General features: G+C 42.3%; 1 protein-coding gene across 3 annotated transcripts; it reads left to right on the plus strand.

The window, feature by feature from the left end:
* Positions 1 to 2560: 2560 nt before the first annotated feature.
* On the plus strand, positions 2561 to 10476 carry PRDX4 (peroxiredoxin 4). Of its 3 annotated transcripts, XM_062488073.1 has the most exons (8): positions 2561 to 2817; positions 4574 to 4691; positions 5632 to 5748; positions 6304 to 6426; positions 7067 to 7197; positions 8759 to 8793; positions 9981 to 10027; positions 10353 to 10476. In XM_062488073.1, exons 1-8 carry the CDS (start codon positions 2598 to 2600, stop codon positions 10354 to 10356), a joined length of 795 nt encoding a protein of 264 aa, XP_062344057.1. In that variant the 5' UTR covers positions 2561 to 2597; the 3' UTR covers positions 10357 to 10476. The 3 variants fall into 3 exon arrangements, with proteins under 3 accessions (XP_062344057.1, XP_062344056.1, XP_062344058.1); XM_062488072.1 differs by lacking the exon at positions 9981 to 10027; XM_062488074.1 differs by lacking the exons at positions 2561 to 2817; positions 9981 to 10027 and adding an exon at positions 3002 to 3148.
* Positions 10477 to 10686: the final 210 nt, after the last annotated feature.

Here is a 10686-nt window from a genome sequence, read left to right on the forward strand (position 1 = left end):
ATCTTGATGTTAAATTCAGTGCTACTAGAGTTAGATCATATAAGACAGTAATCTATCAACACATTTTAGAAAGCTTAAATGTAAAGCTCTTCTGATTCTGAGATCAGTGGGACTACACAGATTGTTTTTTTTTCCTCCACAGCCAGAGTGCCTAACATGAGCAAACAGGTTTTCCTCATCCTCCTTTTAATAACATGACCTTGATAGGGAAGAAGTGTCAAACTCAAATAGCAGAGTGAAAAGAACAGGCATTATCCTGCTTTCAACACTTTGGGAGGTATAAACAGAGAATGGTGACCACCAACTCTCTGTGAAAAAGAACAGGATGAGGGGATCTCATGTGCCATCAAGTCCATTTCCCCTTTAGGCAGATATTTAATACAATTTATTTCTATTTCCACACATGCTGATCAAGCCTAGTAAATATGCAGGTGTTTTGCTCCTATACTCATCAGATGGTTGCTCTAGAGCCTTGCACTTCTGACCCTCAGTAATCTTCAATCCCTTCCTTCAGGTGGACAAATGCATCCAAGGAAGATTATTGCTGTGGCAGTAAGGATATGAGTGGCATGACCCTAACTTGTAGAAACTAGACTGGAACTTAAAGGAAAGTGCCACAAGAGATGGGTAAGAAAAGGAGACCTTCCTGGAGAGAAGTCAGAGCTTTGGGACAAAGGAACACTAAAATCATAGGTTAAGAAGTCAACGCATGCCTGCAAGATCTTGTTTCTTCCACTCCTGTGAATTTAATTTTGTGAAGTATCTTTCTAAAGAGTGAAATCTTTTACAGGAAAACACAAAAATATTGGGAATTTTTCAAGACATAACATATAATCACAGGTGCCTTGCTAATCTTTTTCTTCTTTTTTTTCTTTTATTCTTAGAAAATGGCCCTCAGCATTTTCTTTTGCCTATGCTCTTTACATGCCTGTTCTGTATAATTTGGGGGGGGGGAAGGAGAAATTGTACTGTCCATTCTGGCAGAGGTACCACACCATCCTCAAGCATTTATCACAAATCATTTGCAGAGACAGGCTGCAATGCAGGCATTCCTGACATTGTCAGTCTGGAGAACTTTTACTGGACCACCAGTTTTCCCAGAGGATGGCATCCACAGTGCTCGAAGCAAAAAAAGGTCAACACTTTTGATAAGGGACAGCTCCAGTTCTTTCACATTTTTAAGGACTGTGGGTACAATTTAATTGATACATTTTGACAGACGACCTGACCTATCCCTGTCCAAATAGGTATGCCTAGTTCATCCAGAAATTGTGCTGCAAAGCCTTACCAACTGCTTGTCACAGCCTACTTACTGTATTCAAAATCTTGTTATTAAATGCACTGTGGAATTACATTCTATCTATGCTTATCTGTGACATATGTAATTGTTTTGTGATATGAACCACAAACTATTCAGCACAGAGAAAAATTACCTCTCACAAGGCAAACTTGAACCAAGGCATCCGGGTCACAGAGATGATCACAGCGCTGAAGCATCTCCTCTGTAAGCATTAAGGTTGTTCAGCCTGGAGAAGACTCCAGGGAAACCTTAGAGTGGCCTTCTAGTACCTAAAGGGGGCTTATTAGAAAGATGGAGACAGACTTTTTAGCAGGGCCTACTGTTGCAGGACAAGGAGTAATGGTTTTGAATTCCAAAACAGTAGACTAACACTAAATATAAATAAGAAATTTTTTACAATGAGGGTGTCAAAACACAGGCACAGGTTGACCAGAGGTGGATGCCCCAGTCCTGGAAACATTCAAGGTCAGGCTGGACAGGGCTCTGAGCAACATGATCGAGCTGAAAATGACCCTGCCATTAGAGGAGTATTAGGATAGAGTATCTTTAAAGGTCCCTTCCAACCCAAACCATTTTGTGATTCTGTGAATTAAGACACTTAGTATTTAATTTCTGCCTAACCAACTCTTACACAGTCATCTCGTACACTACATGGTGCCCATTCACGAGCCGCTGCCCAAGGGGCAACAATTCAAGGTTCTGGCCTGAGCCAGCGCCCCTGTTCCGCACTGTCTGTATTCAAGAGGGCGGAATGCAGAAGCTGCACTTGGCACAGCTGGCTACGACCGCGAGCGGTGCCGTGCCCACAGAACCCACGCTGCCATAGATAAGAGATGATAGCAGATGGGAAGCCTTCCACAATCATCGTTTCCTTCGGCAATCACACGCTCCAGATAAGTGCGCACTTTCTCTCCACACACGCGCGTATCTTCCCCTCTTTCTCTACACACGAACGTAATTCCCCGATTTCTCCGAGGCCGGAGCACGAGGCCGCAGCTCCGCCGGCACTGCCCGCGCTCAGCCGTGCCGGGATGGGGCTCCCACGCCGGGAAGGGGTGGCTGTGATCTGCCCCAGGGCGGCTGTGCCACGACTGGGCTCCTACGCCGCACCCGGTGTGGCCGTACAGGGCCCCAGACCGGCACCGGCACAGGCACAGCCCCTCGATCCCCCCCCCGCCTCCCTGAGCCCCGGCCCGGCCCGGCCCGGCCATGAGGGGGGAGTGTGTGCGGGCCAAGCTCCTCCCCGCCGCCGCCGCCCCTCGCCGCGCCGCGGGGACGTGCATTCGCTCGGCGGGCCATGGAGGCGGGCGGCCCGGCCGGGGCCCGGTGTCCCGCGCTGCTGCTGCTGCTCCTGCTGGCGGCGGCGCTGGGAGGCGAAGCGGAGGCGGAGGAGCCGCGCCCGGCGCGGCAGCGCGGGGACGAGCAGTGCCATTACTACGCGGGTGGGCAGGTGTACCCCGGGGAGGCGGCCCGGCTGCCCGTCTCCGACCACTCGCTGCACCTCAGCCAGGCCAAGAGTAGGTGCCGGGCGCGGCCGGGGCTGCGGGAGCGGCGGGGCCGGGGTGGGGATGTGCCCGCAGTGCGCCTCGGGGCTGCGGAGCGGGGCGGCGGCAGCGCCACGTCAGGCGGAGCGCGGGCTTCCCCGAGCCCTTCCTTCCCTTCCCCGAGCCCTTCTTCCTTCCCTTCCCTTCCCTTCCCCGAGCCCTTCCTTCCTTCCCTTCCCTGTGCCGGTTCTGCTGAGGCCTCCGGAGCGGCCTCGGCAGCCAGGGGAGAGGGAGGGGGCACCGGCCCTTTCCAGACCTGCATCTCCATCGTGGTCACCGCCGCCTCCCATGGGCGTCCCGCAAGGTCCGTGGTTCCAGAAATGGCGAACGAGTTCAGGGAAGCGCTTCAAGGGATGCACGGGAATGTTTTGTGCCCGCTCTGCCATCAGAAACAATGAATGGGCGCCTCTCGTAACCCGCTGCCAGCGTGCTGGGTCTGGCACTGGTTTTGTGCCTGTGCTGTGTTTTGATTTAAATGCTTTACATGGCAGACGTGGGGACAAACACCGTAAATCGCGTCGCTGTGAGATGTTCAGGGACAGCTGCTAAAAGTCCTGTCTTGCAGGACAGAGAGTACAGAGGGATCACACAGAAATTACCTTCCATGTGAGAATTCACAGCTGTAAAATACTTTATTGAGCCAGGGCGTACGTTCTGTTTTAAACGTTTGCAAGCAGATGCTACAAACAAACCAAAAAAAATTAAAAAGCAGCCAAGCTATTTGTAGCTGATACTGTTTGGGTTTTTCTACCTTTGCAGTAGAAAGATATGCAGTATTTTGTTTAATATCTTTCCCTTCTCCCTCCTAATCTGGAGGTCCTCTTTATACCTCCTTGCTAACTATATTCTGCAGCTGTGGGTTGTCTCCAAAATGAGAGCCAACCACTTCAGGTACCGTCCAGATAATATTCAAAATTCCACATGTTTTTCTCAGAAGCTTTTCCCTAATTTGCTGGAGATGTATGTCAATGTCCTTGACATGGCAAGTGTATTCAAATTACTTTGTAATTCCAGTATACCCTATCCTTTGTCTCAGAATTCACAGTGGTATGAAAATAGTACCTGGCAGATTAGTATTTAATATTTTAAATTCAAGGTTAATCCCTTGTGGTAGGAGTAGTAAATATATTTCATGATTTTCAGCTGGATTTTTTTTTTTTAAAACACAGCTATCTTCAAGTTAAAATTTGCTTAAGAGTTGTAATTTAATAGACATATGCTGCATTTTTAGCCATTTGTGTCTAAACATGTTGTGGCATGTATTTTTTGTGTACCAGAATTCCAGACAGGTTTCCATGGCTAAAAAGTAGCAAAGTGAATTTGAACTATCTTGTGCTTCTGGTTTCCAACAGCTATTCCTAACAAAACAATGAGGGTACCTGAAGTATTAAAGAGCTTTCCCCTTCAGTCTAGCAGGTGCCTTGAGCTGGCAGTGCACACACGGTTTGTTCAGTAGGCCCAGATAAGGTTTGTGTGGCCTTGATTATCAGTGATCAACAGGGCTCATGTATGAGCACGTGTTGGTCAAATTATTTACTTTGTATGTGTACTAAAGCCTTCATTTCTTCATCATTCTGTACCCCCTTGTTTAGAGCTGAAAGCAGTTTCATGTTGGAGCTGTGCTGCAGGTTGTTTTTCAAGCAAAAGGAAGAACAGGTGTCCTTGGACAGCTTGGTGTGAACACAGGTGTTATATTCTGACTTCTAATTCAACATTCTTTGCATTTCAGTCTCCAAGCCAGCACCTTACTGGGAGGGAACAGCAGTCATTAATGGAGAGTTTAAAGAGCTGAAGTTAACAGATTATGAAGGAAAATATCTTGTCTTCTTCTTCTATCCTCTTGACTTGTAAGTAAGAGCACTGTAGGCATACCAAGACTGAGTGCAGCTATACTAGATTCATAATTCATTAATTCCTCTCTTTTTTTGAGGTCTTGTATTTTTGTTTGGTAAGAATTTGGGAGAGAAGAAAGGACAGAAGAAAATATATTCTTTGCATTTGTTTTCCCATCATGCATTGGTAAAATTGCAATCTTTGTCCTGATAACTGTACTAATAACTAATTTGTGTCTCCACACAAAACAAACAACTTTATAGTTTCACAGTTAGGCAGACTCTGTATTCTGTTCCATGCTATAAATCAGTGCTGCAAGTAGAAGAAAGCATCCCATCTACTTTTTCTAGAGTGTATATAGAGGTGGCATTTTCCCTTGTAACATCCTAGGAGTATTTAACATTTAACCTCCTTTATTTAGAATGCAATAACTTTACTCATCGAATGAAAACATCTCTGCTTTTTAAGGGACAATCCCATTCTTTTCCCCAAAATTAAGAGGACAGAGATGCATAACTACTTTTAATACCATAACATCATTAGCTTTACTACTTTAGTTCTTCTATAACAGAAGAAGCTGAAGACAAATTAGTTGAAACTTGGAGATTTGCACAGTAACAACAAATTATAGTATGGTCCTCTGAAAAAATTGGATTATAGTGCTTAAATTCAGCCACATTTCTAGAAGTCTAAAAGAAAGTAACTGTTCAAGCCCTGAATCCAGATTGTAAAATAACCGTAGATTTATAGTCATCAGAAAGAATCCATTTGTAACTAAGCTGGAATCTAAGATGGAGGATTTGTCAGGCAGCGTTTTCATTAAATACTCGAAGAAGCAATAAAAATAAGCAAAAGCTGAAATAATTTATGATAAATACACCATTTTAAGTTAAGCAGAGAATTTACTGGGTTTCTCATGAAATTTTGACTTTTATCTTGTTTTAAATCATCTAGTACATTTGTCTGTCCAACTGAGATAATTGCCTTCAGTGACCGAATTGAAGAATTCAGAGCAATAAATACTGAAGTAGTAGCATGTTCTGTGGACTCAAAATTCACTCACTTAGCATGGTATGTATCTTCCTCTTGTCTTTCACTAAACATTATTCATGGTTCCAATTTAGCAAAAGAACAGTGCTCCTCAGATTTTTAGCCTGTGTAGGTATATCATCATATGTGAAAGTGTGATGCTATTGACACAAATGTTTAAAATAAATTTTAACCCTAGTGTGTGAAAGTACCTTTATTTTTTAAGCTTGTTTAACATATGTTGCTTGCAGTATGTCATGTCTCAGTCCAAAAAATACTACAAACACAAAAAGAAAATATTAATTAAACTATCAGCAAATGCTTCACATTGTCCCAGTTCAGGAGCACGTTGGCATAAAGCAGTGTGACTGCTAAGAAAAAGGTCATCATTAACACACATGGCCAAAACCTGCAAAAGATCTACTGCACGTTTTGTTAGAGTCACAAATACTGTTCATTTCCTTTGTGTGCAGAACAGAAAAAATGTCACTTGCACTAAATCCTTCTCTTCATACTGATGTAGTTTGTAGATTTCTGACTTGTGTAGGGAATATAAATCAATGTGAGAAATACATCTGTATTTCCTTTCCTTCAAAGGATTAATACTCCTCGTAAACAAGGAGGACTTGGACCAATGAAGATTCCCCTTCTTTCTGATCTGACACACCAGATTTCAAAGGATTATGGAGTGTATCTGGAAGATCAAGGACATACACTTAGGTATTTCATGGGATTGCAGTTTGGTTGGGTTTTTGCTGGGGTAATACTTAACTGCTTATATTTAAAGAAGCATTTGAAATTTTTCTTCTAGAGCAGCTTTTACTTGGGGATTCATGGTGAGTAGCAAATATTGAAGAATACAAAAAATACAGTCATAATGAGTCAGAAGAGGGGTAAAGGTTAATATCCTGTTTAACAGCAGGCATCAGAAGATACCTAGGGCAGGGTAAATATGCAGGATTCCCCAGAGCTGGAGTTGCTCAGGGATCTCCCAAATCCCAAGAGGAGTCAAGACTAAGGTTACCTAAAGAGATACATTTGCCTAAAACTGAATAGTTCTTCTGGAATCCCTGTAATGTCCTAGCATCTGCAGCATCCCCTGGCACAGCCTGTCAGAGTTTAGTTCTATGCTCTGCAAAGAAATACCTTTTTTTTGTTTTAACTGGAGCTCAGCTCATGTCCTCTAATATGCAGGTAAAGTCTGGTAGGTTACTGGTGGTGACTATTATATGGTGTTTGCAGAGATCAAATTCCTCCCATCCAGCAGACCTAAAATACTGCATAAAAACACCACTATCATTAATTCTGTTTCCTAACACACACACCTTTTGTTTGTTTGTTTTTTTTTTTTTCCCCACAGAGGCCTTTTCATTATTGACAATAAGAGAATCCTTCGACAGATCACAATGAATGACCTTCCTGTTGGGAGATCAGTGGATGAAACACTTCGTTTAGTGCAAGCATTCCAGTACACAGATAAACATGGAGAAGGTGCTCTTTTAAATACTGCCATATTGAAGATTGTTTTACTTAGCCTGGAAGCTGTACTAGCTTTTTGGAGGAAAGATGCTCAGTAACATTAAGGACTGGCCTCATACAGTGACTGAACTGGTTTGATTGCCCTGCATGATTCTGTGGTCCAAAGTCCTTAGGTTGTTTCTAGAATAGTAATCTACATTTTGCTTCACATCCATGAGAATGAGAGTATAAAGCATTCATTAGTCTCAATTTTGGCACTATGTACCATGTGTCACAGGCATAAATTTGTACAAAATATGAAGAATGAGGCCGAATATTTCAGTACATTTTTGCATACTAAAATAATGGAGATGCAGGCCGTCCTTGTCCTGTGCCATTCACTGAGGTCCTGTGACAAGTAACTGAGAGTGTTTCATGTCAAGATACGTGGTAATAATGTGAAAATTATAGCACTGTTACTTTTGTTTTCTGTATAATAGCTTGGTGATCACCTTTCCCCAGCAAAGACATTTTACTGTCTTAGATCATTACTTATTCCTCCAGTTCAAGCATGGGATGAACTTTTTCACATTTCTTTAAATAATTTATTTGAAGATTTGTTTAAATATGAATACACATTTAGCAGCTTAACTTCCAGTTCAACTCAATGTCACCAGGCATTTGAAAGTACCTTTATATGAAGGTATAAAGGTATCACCATTGTTCTGCTGTGCTGTACAGACTTGAAAAAATAGATGCTGATACTTAGGCTGTGCACATCTGACTAAGGAAATTTACCCACATTTAGTTAAAAAGCCAGCTTATAGAATGTTAATTTGTAGTGTTTCCAGAATACCACATTTTTTTCCCAGCTTTTATATGAATGTTGAGGAGAGCTTCTGTAGACACCTCATTGGTTTTTTTGCACAGAATAACAGTTCTCCACAATTCCTGCTAGCATGTGGGGCATTTTGTCTGTCAGCATGTCTTAAAGCATTGTAATAACTGCTTGGGCTGAAGCCTCAGAGGGAGAGCTCTGAACAGCTGAGAGCTTTACTCCAGAATATGCAGCTGTACAGGTGGTCCCAGGGCTTCCAGCCACACTGTGGTAAGCACATGCTGCAACCCCTTTGGTCCTAAGCAAGGCTACAAATAAAATTAGTCTCTCATGGAATCTTTGAACTGATCTCTTTGCTAAAATATGCCCCTAGTTTGGTTTTAAAGAAAGAAAGGTAGGTCTCTGTGTAGTCACCTGAATTTCACTGCAGAAATTGTTTTACTAGAGTAGGTGTTCATTCTCAGATACTGCTTTGCCAGTACTTTGTGTAGAAGAGCACAAGAATTAAACTAAGACATCCATCCAGAGATTTGCAGTTTTCAGAAGTGGTGGGTGGTGTCAGGTATAAACTGCTAGGTCACCATCCCATGTGTAAAGAAAACTGCACGTGTAATAGCTTCAGATATTGACATGTGACACTTCATGGTGTTTTACTTCAAGATCAGAAAGAGAATATTAAGCACCCAAAAGTCTGTGTGTGTAAAAATACTTGAGCTAACTTTGTCCCCTTTGTGTTTTTTGGTTTTTTTTTTTCAGTTTGCCCTGCTGGTTGGAAACCTGGCAGTGAAACAGTAAGTCACTGTTTACATTAACATGCATGTAATACTAACAAGAACTCAATTACCATTTCTACTAGGGCCAAATCAAAAATCTTACCAACTGTCAGTGAGAAGGTAATGTCACATTATTAAGCTTACACCATTTGGATTACTACTGATTTCATTAGGGGATTGTTTCCCTCACACTAGACATGTTCCAGTTGTTTCAAACTCCTGGTGTGAACAAAATTCACTTGATCAGCAGGGAGTTTGTGAGCAAGAACTTTTTCCTGTTAACACCTGATGAGGAACAGTACAGAACTCTTGAGTTTGCTGTATCTTCCTGGTTATTTGTCCATGTAAATTCTTGGTGGTTCTTACTGCAGATCCCGGGTACTACCCAGAAAAAGAAAGATAAAAGTTCCCAGACTGCTGTGGTACATGCCAGAGCCAGTGCCACTGTCAGCACTCCAGCAGGGAGTGCTGCTTTGCTGTGCAGTTACCCTCCCTCCCTCGTTACTCCTGGGCTCCATGTGACTGGAGGCAGAGGAGCCAGAGTTCACATAAACACTCATTGAACTTGTTTGTGTTCCCTGGCCCAGAGCAAGCCTCAGCAGAATAATGAAAGTTCCACCAGAGGTCTGAGCTGCCTCGTTCAGATGAGATCACTGTCACTCATGTGAGCATGTGGCTTCCTTCTGAACCATCTGGTGATGACAGAGGGCTGTTGTTAAAGAGATGGCTCAACAAAACCAGGTCCCAGCAGCCTCTAAGCAGAGTTAGTGAGCATTGTATTTGATAGTGAAAAACAGTGGAATGTTAAACCATGTTTCTTTGCTGGATGCAAAAGTTTCTAAGATGACTTGAGGCTGGGAGTCAATTTTTTCAAACCAGCAGAGAAGTGTCATAATGGGGGAAGCTGGATATTAAGACTGTAATATGAAAGAGGGCTGGCTGGCCCAACGTTCGTATTTTGACACTGAAAATTTCTGCCTTCCATAACTAGGATCACCTAGATAACATGACATTGATATATTTTCTAAAAAACAGTCTTACAATGCTGACATTAACAGCTCCAACACTGCCAGTTTAATAAACTAATGCAATACAAAAGCATTCTCCACCTCCTCTGTGAAAAAGATGCAGACAGTAGCAGAGTAGTTGAAAAAGCCTTTCTCAAAGATGTAGTCATGCCTTCTAAATGTGTTTGATTTAATTAGATCAAACCAGAGGAAGCCATGAGAGCATGGTGGCCAAGGGAAGAACTGTAAGTAAATTCTAATCCTCTAGTTTACAGATACAAATTTACCAAAATATCTTGCTTTTGGGGCAAGCTGTCAAAATTCTTCCTCCAGTAGGCTGCACTCTCTCTCATGCCTCAGTTGGTTGAATCTCTCTGCTACTGCTGTTAGGTACCTTTAGAGATGAACAGTAATCTAATACCAAATCAACTGATAAATTACTCTTCAGTGTTGCTAGTGAGTTGGCAGTAGCATCTTACTATGAAATACAGTGCTGTTCTGGCTTTATAGTTTGTTGTGTTTTTGTGGCTTTGGTTTTTGACTAATATTTTCATTTTCTTTCTTGCACAGATAATTCCAGATCCAGCTGGAAAACTGAAGTATTTTGATAAACAAAACTGAAGCTCACATCTGTTAAATTAAATAGATGACATTCAACTTGATTTTTGCCAATAAAATGTCATTAATTTTGGTACTTTTGTGAGTTTGATTAATATGTAACGACAGTAAAACATTAAAGGGTTCATTGTTTAAACAGAAGTCTAGCCTGTCTGAAGCACAGGGTACCTCATTAGTTATCAGAGAATATTCTTATGAAATACAAGTTTTCTCTTTAGGTTTTATTTAGATGCTCAGTCTTCCCCAAATCCATTTAGAATCTTGGGCTTAGATTCATGATTTTTAC

Source organism: Cinclus cinclus, chromosome 2 (assembly GCF_963662255.1).
Source record: "Cinclus cinclus chromosome 2, bCinCin1.1, whole genome shotgun sequence".
Taxonomy (NCBI): domain Eukaryota; kingdom Metazoa; phylum Chordata; class Aves; order Passeriformes; family Cinclidae; genus Cinclus; species Cinclus cinclus.

Excerpts from the sequence above, each read along its gene's own strand:
- PRDX4 (XM_062488073.1), top strand. The coding sequence starts at position 2,598 with ATGGAGGCGGGCGGCCCGGCCGGGGCCCGGTGTCCCGCGCTGCTGCTG. Across the intron at positions 4,692-5,631 it reads TTCTTCTATCCTCTTGACTT|TACATTTGTCTGTCCAACTG; the intron begins GTAAGTAAGAGC and ends TAAATCATCTAG. Across the intron at positions 8,794-9,980 it reads GGAAACCTGGCAGTGAAACA|ATCAAACCAGAGGAAGCCAT; the intron begins GTAAGTCACTGT and ends TGATTTAATTAG.